This window comes from Hylobates moloch, unplaced genomic scaffold (assembly GCF_009828535.3).
Source record: "Hylobates moloch isolate HMO894 unplaced genomic scaffold, HMol_V3 SCAFFOLD_8, whole genome shotgun sequence".
NCBI classification, from domain to species: Eukaryota; Metazoa; Chordata; class Mammalia; order Primates; family Hylobatidae; genus Hylobates; species Hylobates moloch.
Genome location: NW_026652283.1, coordinates 50,732,169 through 50,749,319, shown reverse-complemented (window position 1 = coordinate 50,749,319; position 17,151 = coordinate 50,732,169). Strand labels below are relative to the sequence as shown.

Below are 17,151 nucleotides of genomic sequence, written 5' to 3'. Positions count from 1 at the left end.
AATGCCACAGTCTGAGAAAGGGTGTTCCTCCTCCTCAGCCAGGCAGGTGCTGTTGCTCACTGTCAGAACAGCCTGTACTTGACCTTGACAGCACTCACCTCAGCTGTATATAGCTGTCTTTTTCGTCCTTTCATTGTTTCCTCAGTGACACATAATAGGTGGCCAATAAATATTTGCTGACCCTATGAAAAATGTAAGGGCAGATGAATGTCTAGGAGTCAGCAGGAGCAAAACCATCAGAGACCATCTCGTCCCACGCCTTCCTTTAACTTCTGGGAAATTGAGAGGGGCAGTGACTTGCCCAACACTACACAGCAAGTCAGGGGCAGAGCTGAGGATTCTGACTCCTGGTCCTGGATCACTTCCATTGTTCCCAGTGGGATGCTCCTTGCCTCACTCCAATGCCTACCTGTCCAAGTCTGTTCTATCCTTCATGAGACAGCTGATTCCTAAACATGTCTAGGATTCCTTTCTTGTTACAGTTCAACCTTACCTCACCCCGCAAAGTTAGAATTGACTGCTCTTTTCTCTTTGCTCCCCAAACACCCTGCAGCTTTGCCCTTGCCCTTCTATACTCTGCTTACACCTGAGCTTTTCCAGCGCGGGCACCATGCCTGATTCCTCTGTCCCCCTGGAGGTTGCATGCAGCAGTACAAATATGGTATGTGAGTATGCTGTGATGCAGGAAAGCAGAGGGATGTGGGATTATCAAGGAATCCTTAACCCAGCCAGGGTCAAGAAAGGTTTTCAAGAGGCAGTGAATCCCGAGCTGAACAAGCAGGATTAGCCAGGTGGGTGGTGCATGCATGCTTTGAGAAAAATGTGGGTTTGGGGTGGAGGAAAGGGCATTTTAAGGAGAAGAACCCTAATACTTGTGGAATAAGATGAAAACTAGTTACATAGGGTGAAGTGGAGGCTGGACAACTCAAAACCCTGTTTCTCCCAAGGATTCAAATGAGGAAGTTGAACTGACTTTCAAGGGCTTTCCAGAGCTAAGTAACCAGGCAATGACAAGCCTGATTGTGTGACAAGCAGGGGAGGACTACCCTTTACAAATGGTTTAATTGGATTCATTTCCCATCTTGGCTGAGACAGAACTTTTGACTCTTTCTTATTCCTACAGCCAGGAGGAGTAGGGCTTGGAGATATTTGCCCTTTACCAGATATTTATGAACGAAGGGCCCTCACTTCCTTGCTCAAAAGCCTGGTACTCTGCTTTCCTAAAGATGTTTCCTGCCTCAGCCTGCATGACCAACCCTTTTCTTCTTATTCCTGTGCTCTCCCTTTCCACTGCTGCCCACCTAAGCTCCTTAGTGTGGCCACCACTCCTTTACCCTGAGGGGAAGTCTCTGTGACTCTTCCATGATGCTCCCAGCAGTCTAATTCTCAGGGGCGAATGAGAAGGAGTGGCTGAGTCACTGTAATGGCCAGACACCAGAGGAGGGACCAATAGGGCCTCTGGTTGCTGAGGGCAATCAGAGCTTTTGCTGCTAAGTGGCTGGAGTTACTGTATTTCAAAAGCAGCTTAAGTTCCACGAGGCCAAGTGAGATTCCCAGCAACTTATTCCCACGTGTATTCCTACTATTTCTTCCCTCCCTCACTTGAAGTGACCAAACAGGATTTCTTGGTTCTTTACATTCAGGGGCATCCACCAAACCCACCTCTCCCTGCCAAAGGGTCTGGCCCAAGTTTTCTTCTTCTGGGAACTCTTTCTGGCTATTGTTTAATTCCTGCTACTCTTCATTCAGTGCCAGGAACTTGGCATATTTTACTTCTAATCCTCCCTTCTCTGATGAGGAATTTCAGAGACTTAAATTTTTGTCCCAGGGACCCAAACCCAGGACTTTTTCACTAAAGCTAGTCCTCTTTCCATCAGGGCAAACTCTCCTTCCTTCCTGGGTCCCAGAATGCTCCTTTCACTCCCCACAGATTTCCAAAATCTGAAATTCTCCCTCCAACACAAAAGTTACCTGTGCTACATCTTTGTGGCTAGATCATTGCTCCACAGGTCTTGTCTTTGTAATAGAACTCTAAATTTCCCTTCCTGCTTTTTTGGTTTTCTGTCATAACCCACTGCACAATTTCATGCACAAAACAGGTATACAAAAAAAAAAAAAAAAAAAAGAAGAAGCTAGACATGTTTATTTGTTGTCATGCCCCTAGCTCAGTATCTGGCATATGGCAGGTGTTCAGAGTAAGGATTCTAGTGTAGACAAGGCTTAGGCTGATTCCCCTCAACCCCCACCCTGCCATACCTCACAGCTAGGCAGATGATCAACAAATGGTATCACATTGAAAGCCAGCAATATGGTTTAGTAGAAAGACATTGGATTGGAACCAGATGACTTTTGTGCAAATTCCCACTCTGCAACATGCTGTGTAACCTTGGGCGAGGTATTTAACTTCTCCGTTTTTGTTAGATGTAAAATGGGGATTATGTTATGTGCTTCCCAGGATTGTTCTGAGGATTCAGAGGCAATACAGATAGTGAAAGGAGTGGCCACTATGGTGCTCTTGGTCCACACAATGGACCTATCTGTGTATCACAGTGGGAACTATCACTTGGGGAGACCCATGGGGCCAGCTCTGAGGGTCCTTAAGTTGGCTTGTTAACATTCTTACCTGTCTGTCCTATCCTCAACTCTTTTCTACCTCAGTGATTTGTGGTGGTTAAAATAGACCTATTAACAAACTAATTTCATTTTTAAATACTGCTGAGCAACAGTGCTTAAAAACTATCACTTTTAGTTTTTCTTTGTTAATTTGCTTGTAAACCATTGTTATTTGGTCTGTTTTTCCATTTAAGATTTGGGGAGAGGGTTAGACTCAGGCACAGTACATGAATGTAATTTCCTTTATTTCCTACATAATAGGACTCATCTCACCTTTAGTTGAAGTGTGGACCACTTGGTAATTGTTTTGGCTCTAATTCTAGCATAATGGACTTGGAGCCACGGTGTATAACTGGGGATCTTGGGGGTCAGACAGACCTGGGTTTGAATTCTGGCTTTGCCACCTACTTACTCACCTTCACAAAATACCTAATCTCTCTGAGTTTCTTTCTTTTCAAGGTAAAAGAGGGATGATACCCCTCACTAACACTATATACATATAGAGTGCCTGCCATAGGAAAAACTTAATAAATGCCAGTGGTCTTTCTAGAAACAATTTCTTAAACCTTAGGGACTTTGCTGAAAATTGTTTGAAATAATTACATGGCATACTGGCATGTCATGTGAGTCCACTTTGCATTTGAACCACTAGTAGATGAAGCTGAACTCGCATAGAAAAGCCTTCTGGGAATTAACCCGGGGTTGGGTGATTTTAAACCAGTTTTCATTCTGCTGCAGAAACAAAAAGGATGAGACAGGAGAAACACTATTCCTTTAATTGAAGGAACACTTTTATGTTCTCAGGTCTATTTTAATCTTAAGTGCCGATTATGTATCATTCTCTCCTGTTAACAGACACTTCTGTAAGTGATCTGCACAGAGAGAAATATGATTCTTACATAAATACTGTACCATGAGAAATTATCTTATTACCTAATATGCCAAAAAGCTAATAAGATAAGGGAATGGTACGAGTCATTTTTGGACAATATTAAAACTTGATCTCAGCTCATGGAAATAAAATGTAATTTCCTTTTATTATTCTCTTCTTCGGGTAGAACAAAGGCAGTCAAGGGTGCAAGGATATTAGAAGCTGTGTTCTGTGAGCTTTCATGAAGGCTGTGGAAGGATCCAGGCAGGATGGCCTCAAATTAAGATTTTAATGACTCTGTGGTTTAGAAAACACACTCTTGTAGTTAACGCTATCTTATCAGGTATCATTTTTGAATTCACAGATGAAAGTTAAAAAATTCATAATTATACAAGTACTTGCCTTGTGTGTTTGCCTGTGTGTGTCTGTTAAGGAAAAAATGCATAGTGCCTACAGGAAGTAAGGGCAAAATAATTTCAAGGACTGGGAGTTTCCGGAATTACCTATGGCAAAGGCAATTGTGTACTGCATTTTGACAAGGTTAAAAGTATCTACACCCAAATACTGACTCAAGGAGAGTATGGGTGCCACAAGACCTTGTGATTTTCAAATGTACGTTTAAATGTTATTCTTTGGGGGTTAAAATGTTTTATTTACAAATGAACAAAGGTTGATTGATCTTGATGAAAGACATTTAAACAGGACCCCAGCTGATAAAAATTTCTGGCAGTAACCATCATTTGGTCAGTGTTTGATCTTCGGTAATAGAAGTAAGTAAAGTTTTGATGTTGATGGTGATGATGTGAGGTGGTTTTAGACATAAACACATTTTTTTTTTTTACTCCTCCTATCACGTTGACAAAAATAACACTAAGTAAATGCCGTCAGCTTTCTATGACATGCAATTTTTCAACCAAGCAAAATACAACGTACCTAGGACCTCAAAGAAATGTAATAATCTCAGCATTCTTGTGATTTGTTAGACCTTTTCCACAAACACCTACAGAAACTATATATGTTTGCCTGGAGATTTAAGGTAACAGGCTTATATTCGCAACAAGATGAATTTTTTATTAGATGTTAGGCAGACACATTGTGCTGATGCTAGAAAGTGTTTCTGACAGAGTATATGTAGAATGTCTTCTATGGACATTTTCAAGACCTATTTAAATACCTACATCTATTTGTAAAACTTTCAGCATAGATCTGTAGGAGGAGGCTAGTGAATGAACTATATGAACTGGGAAGATTCTACCAACTTCGGATATTCCAAAATAATGCAGCCGTCCATTTAAAGTACACTAAAATGACACTTTTAAGGAGCAGGGGTGGTGATGACTGGCAACTATCATAGGTTTGGCAGCAACATTTTTAGACCTACAAACACAGTTGTAAAGCTGTGTTATCCCTGTGGGAAACTGTTCTTTTGAATGCCCCCCTTTTTTTTTCTCCAGAAAAGAAACGTAGGGGCTTGTCTTTAAGATAAAACTATAATAAGAACCTTTAAGTTCAACCATATGAGGTTTAGGCTGACTTAGAGGTTTAATATTTAGCTTGGTTAATTAAATCTCATTCTTTGCCCTGAACTTAATTATTCCAACCAATGTGGTAACTTAATATAATAATAATAAAGAGGTTAATTAGAAATAGAAGAGAATCTGACTATTTGTTCATCTGGCTCAGTGGGGGCATTTCATGAAGTGTCAGTTTATGGATGGCAATGTTTTATAGAGTATGAATTTTCAGTTAGTGAGGAAATGAAAATGAAATACAGTAGATCATCAGGGAGTGATTGTATCAGGAAATCACTAAAAAGCTAATCTGTAAAGTTCAGGGCATATTTTAATGTGACTTCATGATAATGTGGGCAGTATTTTTCTCCCTAGGTTGAGCTTAAATCACGTTCTTTAGACACATTATGAGTAATTCCTTGTTTTGAGTTTCTATTCGAAGGTAAGAAAGCCAAATATTTCCTACTTTTAAAAAGAAATGAGTGCTAAAATAAAAAGGTGACCTTTCTTGCTTAGCTGTCACTTTCAATACAAATGGTCTGCTTTCTTAATATTTCTTAATGCTCAAGTTCTGCAACCTTAATGCTGAGGTGCTGTGTGGTGGAATCAGACTTGGATTCAAATCTCAGCTGGAAACTTGCTTGTGGTTTCAAGTTACTATTCTTATTGAGTCTCAGTCTTGTCATCTGTGAAATGAGGATAATGTTGTCTACACTCCTCGGGTTACTGAGGATACAGTGAGAGAATGCAGAGGATACCATACAGCCTGCCCGTTACATAATACGTGCTCTGCAAATGGTGGCTCCCTGTCCTCTGAACAAGTCACAAGCCTTCTTATAAATGAATAACAGGTGCTAATGTATCATAACACCAAAGGTAAAGCCAAGTGTTCTGGCTTATCAACCAGGGCAGTGCTCCTTAAACTTGAAAGTACCAGTGAGTCATTCACCTGGGGATCTGGTTAAATGCAGATTCTACATTTCTAACAAGCTCCCAGATGATGCCGATACTGCTGGTTGGGGACCACCAGACTTTTAATAGCACGGAACCAGAACAGTGACTTCTGAATATTGAGCTGACTTTAAGAGACTGGGCTAAGCTGCAAAATAGAATTTTACTCTGCCTTTTCTTTTCCCTGGTTTAATGATAAAAATATTGGGGAAATCTGAAGATGGTACAGAAAAAAAGTTTAAATAAACACATTTAAAAATTTGGGAAGTCAAATCCATTCTACACACTTTCATTTATTGTCTGGACAGATAAAGTACAAATAATTCAAACACAACAAGATTATGAAAAAAAAACATTTACAATACTTTCTCTTGGAAATCATCTAAACTAGCAAGATTAACATGAAGTCATTCATTAATAACTAAAGTATACAACTGCCTGGTCCTAAGATTTTTTTTCCTTTTTTTTTCCCCCAAGATTGAACACATTATAGAGAAGATTTTGGCATGCCTTTCCCACTAATGCTTAGCAAATGCATCAAAACTTTGCCAGCAAACTGCGTTCATTCATAGCAGGTGACGTAAAAAGTTTTCCCTGAATGTTGAACGAGTGTTCTCTGAACTGAAATCTGGTGTTATATCCAAAACTGAAAAGAGGAAAAAAAAACAGAAAAAAAATTTAAAGGAGGAGTCTATGATGCAGCCTTGGTATTCGTTATCTGTCTACCACTACAACGACTACTACGAAGTTTGCCTCTTCAGTGTGAAAACAACAGTCCTGTCTACATGCACTTAGTGGGTTCAGCATGGGAAAAAATGCACAAAATAAGCACAAGTTATAAATAACCATAACGTTTTATTACCATTAAGACTAAACTTGTATTGAAAAGATTTTATATAACAAGACAAGAAAAGCAATAGCAAATTTAACTATCAACTAGATTATGCATAGCGAGTAACTGTTTCTATTACCCAGGGAAGAGCATGAACCCTTGTATTTTTTTGTTTTGTTTTTGTTTTAAATATATAACCGTACAAAGCACAAACATACTAAAATGATCAGTGCACTGGACGTGGGAGGGTGCTCCCTCAGTCATTTTGTTCCCTTAGCTCTGTTTTGTTTTCCCCAATCTGAGTTACATTAAAATAAAGACTCAGTTGTTTTTATTTTTCTACTGTGCAGTAAGAAAAAATATTCACAACAAACATGACAATATATCAAACAATAGTTCTACACAAGTTACCTTGATACCTCTTTAACTGTCACTTAAATATCATAAGAAAACATTTTAAGACATATACAAACAAAACTAGCCAAGTGTTACAACTTATAATAAATTAACCCAAAGAAAAAATAACTTTATATATATATATTTATATTGTATATACACATACACACACAACAGAATGACACAATAATATGCTTCTTCCCATAGTTTAAGTAAACAAATAAGTAGTCTAGCCAATCTAGCTATATTTGATCTCGGCCATAGGCATCATCACATCGGCGATTAAATAAATAAGTGTTTCAAGCAACATAAACAGTGTTTCAAATGTACCAACACAGCCCAATTCTATCAGCATGGGCTACAAAGTGAATTTGAAAATTTCTTAATGAATTTAAAGCAAATGTATCTTTTGTTTTCCTCTCCTAAACACATTACATTTAACTATGATACTAAGATATGTAAATAATTTTGTAGCACCTACTGCTCAAACTAAGGAAGTTTTAGATCAAAAGGAAAATTAATCTTTTTAATTTTTGTTCTGCTGACATCCCATACTGATGACTTAAAGAAAAACTGTCTTTCAACTCATCTCCTTGCTTTTGGGTTTTGACTGTGGGGAACTGTGGTACCCTGGGTAGAACGAACACTCCTTTCCCCTAGTAATTAATAATTGTTTTTTAATTATTATTACATGCTATGAAAAGATATGAAGATCATCTGTTTATAGCCCATCCTTCAAAAAACAGTCTACGAATCCAGTTTAAAACACACATCTTGATCTCTAAAAAGTTACCAGTGCAGTATGAACGCGACAAAGTTGTCAATTTCCCCTAAATTAGCCAGTCAAAATATTTTTTTCTCAAATCCAGATTCTCTTGTAAAAATTCTTTATATTTTATAAAAATAGATTTTTCTTGAAACCCATTTTCAGCAAAGAGACCACCTCTTTGGCAACAATGTTAATGTTATTAAATTGTTAATGTCATCAGGTATCCCCCTTGCCCCCATCCCCTAACAGAAGACTGTTTTAGTTCACATGATATAAAAGAAAAAAGGAAAAATAAAAAAATTTGCAAAAGTTTTTTTTTATTTTTGCAATTTTTATTATTCCTCTTTAATTTGTGTGGGGTTTTTTTTTTTTTTTACCAATCTGATTGGATCGACATTTTGACAAAAAAGAAAAATCTTTTTTTCCTTTCTTTGAATCCCATTACTTTGTAAAAATTGTTGTATTTTTATTATTTTTTTTGTTTTTTGTTTTTCTTCTTCAAATGAGCGAATGGTCATCTTAAAAAGATCCACCTTCAAGGAAGGTAGTAAAGTTAGCTGGCTGGGTAAAAATCCCTGCACATCGCTATCTATGTATATTATATTCAACAACGACAGCTATGAAAGAACATTCAATGCATCAAAGGTATTTTTTTGTTTTTTTTTTCTTTTTTTCTAAGCATTATAAAATCCTTTCCTGGTACACCTCAGGATAATCCAATGTTTTAATACTTAGGCAACACTGGCTTATAAAGTCCATGGTTGAATATAAGCCTTGAAAAGTTTGTTTCTCTCTCTTTCGTGTATGTGTGTGTGTGCGCGCATGTGTTTTGTTCGTATATATTTCTATATATATTTTAGTAAGTAAGAATGGGAAATTCAGGACTTGTGGGCTTTGTTGGTTTTAAAGGAAACTTGCAACACTCTGTCTCCCAGGCGGTACCCGTTGAGGCTGGCGATGGCCATGGCCGCCTCATCATAGTTGGTCATGGTGACAAAACCGAATCCCTTGCACTTGTTGGTGTTGAAGTCACGGATCACCTTGACGTTGTTCACTGCTCCAAAGGGGCCAAAGAGCTGCCAGAGGACACTCTCATCAGAATCGGGGGACAGGTTGTAGACAAAGATGCACCACCCAGTTCCTGTGTGACCAGGGATGTTCATTCCCACTAGGCTTGTCATTCCATCAATGGTAATTGGGGAGAACCTGGGGGGACAAGCAGAAGGGGGGACTGGTCCAGACATCAGTCTGACCAAGGATAACACACAGATGCACAGACACAGACACGGGGCAGAGGGCTGAGTGAGTGTTTACAGGAGAGTCTTCAGGGTTCAAAAACCAAAATGTAAAAACTAATGTCTATGTCATTTCCTCTGATGGGAATGGCTTGACTGGCTAGGGCATGTTCATGCTGAGAGAAAGACCTGGGTCAATTTCTAAAAACCAATAGGGACTCCCAGGGCTCCCAGAGCAAGGCTCTGTAACACTTCTATGACAGTATATGCTCATAGCGTACCCCACCCTGACTCCACCCCACCCCAACAATAGACAATGTGCTCTTGGGGGAAAGGGTCTATTTCATTCATTCTGTGGCTCTACTTGTTTATTCAGTGGAGCACATATGGGAATCTCACAGATATAGTGACACATAGAAAATGCTCAATAAATATTTATTGGTTGAATTAGTGACTAACTTTGGCCAGTGCTTGGGAAATTTCATTGTTTTTTTTTTTTTTTTAAAGGCAGATTATGAGATGGCCCTAAAGTGCCTAAGTCTACCATTTTTGCACTCCCTTGACCTATGGTTGTCAAATGTTTCTTAGTGAGGATGGAGATACGTGACAATGAACAGGTATGTCTTGCTATTAAACAGATGTTTCATTTAGCATTTATTCAAAAGGGTTTCCCCCACAAACTCAAGCAATAATTATAAAGATGTATTACTCCTTTATGCTATGTTATCTGGAATTTATTCCTAAGTATCACTGGAGCAAGACTTCAAGTGGTTTGTGCATTTATGTATCTTGAATCGCTGTACATTAGAAAAGCATAAAATTGTTATTTGCCCTATTACAACTGCTTTTGTATTAGGCTTAGAAATCTTCTCAGTTTTGGTGTAATCCTGAAAAGAAAAAATGACTCTTTAAATTCTATTCACTGTCTGATGAAATAAATCCTTGTGTGATTTGTGATGGATGTACCAGATGAAACAATTAGGTTACCAGTGCCTACAGCAGAACAATATTTGTTAATGTTTTGTTTCATATCAAGCTTACATAGGGATTTTTTTTATTTTTATTTATTTTTTTTGAGATGGAGTCTCGCTCTGTCACCCAGGCTGGAGTGCAGTTGCGTTATCTTGGCTCATTGTAACCTCTGCCTCCTGGGTTCAAGTGATTCTCCTGCCTCAGCCTCCTGAGTAGCTGGGACTACAGGCATACACCACCATGCCTGGCTAATTTTTTTATATTTTTAGTAGAGACAGGGTTTTGCCATGTTGGCCAGGCTGGTCTTGAACTTCTGACCTCAGGTGATCCACCCACCTTGGCCTCCCAAAGTGCTGGGATTATAGGCATGAGCTTATATAGGGAGTTTTGATGCTATACACTGAATAGTTTCTTACTTTTCATTTGGCTGGGGTTTTACTGGGGGAGATAGGAAAAGGAGAGACAGCAAAAACTAGGGAAGAGCATGGTGTAAAATGTGAGCTACAACTGTTTTTAAAAATAAGCAAATATTCTTGGAGATTTGAAAGTTCTATTAAAGAATAGTTCTGTATCTAACTAGAATTTGGATAATCAAATGGCTACTGAATATATGCTAAGTTTAACAACTCAATAGACAATATCTTTGCTATTATTCACTAAGTCAATCTTCTCTCTTGTTTAAAAACTATTAACAAGAAAAAGCCAAAAAATATCATGGTGTAGATTCTTAGACATGCAGATCCATGTCTATTTGTAATTTGTATCATTTCTGAAGATTGTGTTTTTAATCTTCCCTCCTCCAACCAGGTGAGTTGACCCTGGTGAACTGACCTCTTTCTGTTTATAGGTAGAAAACAGCTAAGTATTTATTATAAGTCAAAGGTCAGGGCCTGCAAAGAGATTGCAAGTACAGCCTCTATCCTAGTTGGTGACAGTTAATTGTAGCATTTTGGTAGGAAGCATTCTAAATCCAAATCTGGGTTCAATAGGAAAAGAGAATGCTATTATCAGCTAGTGATGTTTACTCTGGGTGGGGCAGTGGAGGAGGTGGTGGCAGGCCTACCACAGCTGTGTCTTCCCCTATCTTATCTATGTTATAAGCATTTCTCTTTTCACAACATTTAGCACTACCTCACTAACGTCAAAGAGGAGCAAAGGAATGAGATAGAGCTAGGAAAGATGTAAAATCCCTGGGAACAGGCAAACAGTGTGCTGGAAATGTGGAGATAATTCATAGTTATCCTCACTGATGCCGGGAATGAGATTTGAGAGGCTGGTCCTCTGATAGTGAAGTCTGCAGTCAGGTTACTTCCTCTACTGTGCACCAGTTCCCAGAGTCAGGGTACTTACCATGCATGGCCAGTGAAAGAACTGGGAGTGTGATGTGGACTATTAAAGACTACATCTCTTTCCCTTGACTGTAGGAAGGGGAATTAAAGTGTGCAGCTCTACTGAGCAAGATGATGAAAACACTATGTCCCTAGCAGTGCAGTGGAGCTTATCAGAAGCACATATGGGAATCTCATGGACACAGTGACATCACACACCCAACTTTCCAAGATTCAGATTTCATACTGGGTCTGGAAAACTTTGAATCTGCATTCAGAGAGCCCCAAAAGCCTTGACTCTGGGCCCCCAACCCCACAAAAAGCCTTTCAGTGAAAGGAACAGCAAGTTTAAAACACACATAACATATAACCAAGGGAGGATTTATAAGAACTGTTAAAACCTGTAACAAAAGAAACCCCTGGTTGAGGTGCACACAGATACACTTCATTCTCAGGATGTGCTCTGAAATGCACACTGAAGTGGGGGCAGGAGTTAGAAAGTCATCCACGTGTTTGTTTATCCTTTGGCCAGAGCTGGTAGCCCAAAATCTAATTTTTCTACCGAAAAATCATAAGATTGTCAACCACAATTAGCAAAATGTTCTAATTCTGATTTGCTGGAATCTGCCCTCTTAACTGAATCTTGGCATTGCTAATGCAAAACAGTTTGCTCTGCAAGTTTGCAAAACCAGCCAGCAAAGAGTCGGAGCCTTTCCCCTTAGGGGAGCCATTCAAAGGACCAGATTATTAAGGGCTTGGTAGCTGTGGCACCTGAACCATAGGAGAAGCCCACCTGCAAATAAAAGAAAAAGTGAAACACACAAATTCATTTTGTGTGCCCTAAAAGAAACAAAATCAACTGAGGTCTGAAATTAAAATTAAGAATTTGACATGCTGGTGGAAGAAAAAGGAAGAATTTTTTTTTTAAAGTAAAGTTAGTGAATTAAAAAAAAAAAAATTCTAGCCCCAGTCTGTGCCAACATGGACATCTGGCAATCTGTGGAGTTTTAATTACCTCTTTACGCCATAGGCCATATTAAGCAAATTGTCCAGCCTGCAAAGAGAAGGAGGGTCTCTGGGTTAATGCCTCACAGATGGCAAGATCGCTCAATGGAACTATTAATAAGAATGCTCCATTTTCAAAGAAGAAAAGCTCAACAACTTTCCCCACTGCTTAGGAGTCTATCCACCGGTAGTTTCCCCCTTTTCTGTCTCTAACTGCAAGTAATTCATGTTCAGGTCAATGCTAGAGTTTAAAGCAAGTGTCTAATGAGTCTCCCTTTCTTTCAAGGTCTGAATTAATACCATTCCCCCCACCTCTCAGAACATTTGTGTGGATTTTGTTTTATATTATATGTGAAATTGTTCAAAGCGGGGGCTCCTTAAATTGTTCACCTTTTTACTATAATTAAACTTGTAAATAAAGGTCTCTGTTCCAGATTAACAATACACAGGCACACAATATGTATCAGAACAGATCTTTTCTGTTAGCCTTGCTACATTAACGAAATCATCTTACTACACACATTTTTGGGAGGCAGGGGGAGTTTGCAGGTTAAGATTTTTAAAAAGTGGCTTACTGTTTACTGCCTGATAGCACCTCCCAGCAAACTGCCATTATGCTATAATCTTCCTCACATTCACTACCTTACTTGGGGACAAGCTATTCACACCATAGGGCAGTAGTAACCATAGTTTCCACCATTAGAAGTCTGCTGGAGAGGCTTTTTACATAAATACTGCATGTGCTCTCAAGCAAAATAAAAATTAGATGACTTGGACTCTTCATGAAATCATTAACCATTTCAAATTCACAGGGCATAGGAGGACACGAAAGAGGATGATTTTTCTCCTCACGTAGCCAGATGAAGCATACTATCCTAGATAGAAGGACCTACTATTTCCCATGTGAAGTTTCTCAAATAGAAAAACATTTTCATCAAAGGGAAGCTGGGATGTGGTGTGGAATAAAGTAATTGTTTAGAATTTATCATGGGTAAGTCAAAAATATTTTTATCTCTTGTATAACAGAGACCAGTCAAGGTCATACTGCCTTCATGGAGAGAAACCTGTCTTAGAAAAGTTCCAGGAGAAGGGCAATGCCCCCCTGCCCCAGGAGCTTCCTGGGGGTTGGGTACTCGAAGGAAACACTAATCAGGCTTGGACAGGATCTTCTTCCCTATCTTCCCAGAATCTACTGACTTAACATAATAAGGTTAACACCAAAGACAGTCCCCCCTCCCCTGAACTCAACAGAGTTACCTGCCGAGGGAAAAGAAGACAGGAAAAACCACTCCCTCTGGCAAGGATCTGCCTTATGGTCTATTTTTTGAATTTATTAAAAGCCGCTGTCCAGCCTTAAGTCTAATCTGCTGAATGTGGTCGCTGATCTGTGATTAACTCTTGTTGAAACTGAACCTTCATGTTTGGTTAAACACAGAAATTTTGTTTCTACCAAAGAATCTGAAGTTTATACAGTCACAGTAGTAAATTGGAAGAGGGCTTAGAAGGGCATCTGCTCCAACTGTCTCATTTTACAGGAATGGAAACTGAGGCTCAGGGGGAGTTTTGCACAGTGATTCCTGGGGGTGGAAGCTTTTACCCTTGCCCCATTTGTCAGTACCATGGGCTTCCCTGGCTCTTGCCCAGCTATGAACCCCTGTAGCAGGCCTTCTTCCTCTTTGGGCATGCCTACCTGAACCTCTGAGCCTGGTGGTGAAGTGGACCTGGGTAGCGCCGGTTGGGGGACTGGTAGAGCTGGGAGAGCAGGGCCTGGCTGGACTTCTGGCTGGGGTTGTTGGCAAACTTCACAGTAATCGGTTCCGTAGCACCGCTGGGCTTCTGGCCATTCAGCCCTTTGATGGCTTCTTCTGCCTCAATCCTCTTATCAAAGCGGATGAATCCCACCCCTCTGGACACTCCTGGGGAAAGAGAAAGAGCCTTTGTAAAGAGTGAACACAACAAACTGGTAAACATCTTTGGGAAGAGATGGGTCCTATGGATATTGTGTGAGGAGTAAGCCCACCTGTGGGGCCAGGGCTGAGCCCAGCTCCCTGATCTCTCTCACCCATCAAAACACGTTTACCTGCATTCCTGCTATCATGGCTCTGGACTGATGCCTCCCAGCCACAGAACATAGGGTTCTCTTGCATCTGGCCCCTCTAGTCCTCTATCACTGCTCTGCTCCATCGTCACCTCCCAAAAGTTACTATAACTGATCACTCACTGTCCAGTTTCTAGTCTTCTCATGTGTCCTCCACATGTAGCGAGTGTGCAATCTATTTGAAAAGTGAACTCTGACCACATCATATGCTTTAAAAACATCTTCTATATCTCTTTTGTACTTTTTGAATTTTGTACCTTGTGCATAGTACCTATTCTTCACTGACTCCCATTCTAAAATGAATAACAAACAAACAAAACCTACAAAATACCCTTCCATGGCTCCATTCTGCACCCAGAGAAAGTCCAGACTTCTTGGCACAGCATTCAATGCCTCTGGCAATCTGGCCCCAAATTCCCTATTGAGGCTCACACCAGCCACCCTGAACTGCCTGATCCTCCTTGAATAGACTGTTCTTCCTCGATTCCATGCCTTGGGATATGCTCTCCTCTCCACCTAGAATGCTCTGTCCCTCCTTTTTGCTGGATACCTTTGAAACATCCTCCAAATCCCTATTCAAACATTGCCTCCTCAATGGGGTCTTCCCAGCAATTCCCACCAGGCATGGCACACCTTCTCCTGAGCTCTCAGGGGCACTTGACAGCTTCTAGCAAGTATTTGGACTCCACACTGGAGTCCTGTAAGGGTGGGGCAGTGCCTGCTTCTTTCTTGGTCTCCAGTGTCCCTCTGCACAATGTCTAGGGCAGAGCTGACTTCTATGAAGGTTTGTCTCATGAATCACATGATAAACGTGCTAAACTATTCTCAGGGGGTGAGTTCTAAATTGGAATCAAATTGGAGGTAGGCGAAAACACCTTGGCATTAAAAATGCAACACAGAGTACCTGACATTTCTTACTGAGAGGTGGTGGCTGCCTTTCTTTATTATGGACAAAGAACCCCAGTACCAGATCCTGGGTTCAGATCCTTGTACTGCTACTAACTAGCTTTGGGGAGTCAGATCCCCCACTTTCAACCTGTTTCTTCAAGTGTGAAATGGGACAATTCCTTCTAACTCTATAATGCTATGAATTGGAGTTACAGCTATGCATACAGGTTCTTTTCACATACAAAAGTAATGTTATTTGGTTGAGGGCTGAAAGAGACTTTGAAGGTCATACAGTTCCACTCTCAACCTGATGCCTGAATCCTTTTTACAACCCTGCCAAGTAGTTTAGCTGCTGCTAAAACAAGTAGCATGATGGAGAACTCCTACCTCCCAAGATGGCCCATTTTAAATTTGGGCAGTTGACCGATAAGAAGTCTTTCTTCCAAGTCAAAAATCTGTCTATTCATGATCCATATCATCTGCCTTAAGCAGCCATCAGCCTTCTGCTCTTATGAGTAACAGGGCTGATGACATTGATATACATGGAAAGAAATTACAAAGAAACACTTAACCTGTGACTTGATCAACCAGGATTCGTGAGGTGATGATACGGCCGTATTGCGAGAAAAGTTGCTCCAGTTCCTTCTGGGTCATGGTTTTGGGAAGGCCGCTAACATAGAGGTTAGCATCCCTGATTGAGGCAGAGCTCGGACGGGCATATGAGACCTAGGAAAAGGCAAGAGGAGCTAATTCCATTATAGGCAATCACCCTCAGAGTAGACGCTGAGTCCACAACCAAGATGACAGCCCCTCATCTACCGTTACAACTCATGGTGTCAGTTTAAATCACTCAGTAGTTCACATTTTTAGCTACCCCTGTAATAGTAATGAGAACCAGGAGAACAACAATAGAGGAACAAGAGGAGAGTTGACGATAACTTAAAACAAATGCACAGATAAGGGTCTCTAAGTGCAGAACAAAATAGCTACTGTATGGCAGCTGTTAAATGCAGAGCTACCCACGCATGGAGTTCTGAAGATTTACCTCCTGGAAGTGGGTGTATAGATGATTTACTGTATCCAACACATAATAATCTTTGAATAAACCAAAAAAAAAAAAAAACCTCATGAAATTCTGCTCTGCACATTTCTCTCCTTGCCACCCTCCCTACCCCCATCCCCTTCTTCCTGAATACATAAAAGCAATCAGGTTCTCTGCAAGATTTTTTTATGTTCCATCCTTTGTGTTGCTCCAGTCTGTTCCCATGAGGTCTGCTCTCACCAAATGACAAAGTGCTGGTGAAATAGGGCTGAATGAACATCTGCTTGCGAAACTGGATATGTGACCTTGTCGTCACATCTGCAAGGAGCAGTTGTCTCTAACTTTGAAGCAGGGTAGATAAAAACCACAACAAACAAAATGGGGGCACGATGGAAAGGAGGGAAGGAAAGGGCAGTAGAGAGAGAGAAGAGAGCCTCACCAATGGTTATAATAAGTTCGACTTTGTAAATTTGTCCTCCCAGATCTCTCAACTGCTTTTTTTCCCCCAAAAAGCTAACACAGAAGTGTAAACAGATCTGAAATTCCATCTGCAAGAAGCCAAATCTGTAGCAGTACACATAGGCAAAGCAAACCCCAGCAGTCATTAATTTTAGACTTTCATTTACTTATTTATTTATTT

The 17,151-nt window shown here is 40.2% G+C and overlaps 1 protein-coding gene across 12 annotated transcripts in view; it reads right to left on the bottom strand.

The window, feature by feature from the left end:
- Positions 1–6,223: 6,223 nt before the first annotated feature.
- Positions 6,224–17,151, bottom strand: part of ELAVL4 (ELAV like RNA binding protein 4) — a 161,968-nt gene continuing 151,040 nt past the window's right edge. For 7 of the 12 annotated variants that reach the window (XM_058442790.1, XM_032160797.2, XM_032160798.2 and 4 more), the window contains 4 exons: positions 16,042–16,195; positions 14,174–14,399; positions 12,494–12,532; positions 6,224–9,191 (listed from right to left, as the gene is read on the bottom strand). In XM_058442790.1, the coding sequence (XP_058298773.1) occupies positions 8,822–9,191; positions 12,494–12,532; positions 14,174–14,399; positions 16,042–16,195 (789 nt within the window). In that variant the 3' untranslated portion in view covers positions 6,224–8,821. The remainder of the gene's footprint in view (positions 9,192–12,493; positions 12,533–14,173; positions 14,400–16,041; positions 16,196–17,151) is intronic. The other 5 variants (XM_032160803.2, XM_032160804.2, XM_032160802.2 and 2 more) reach the window with 2 other exon arrangements.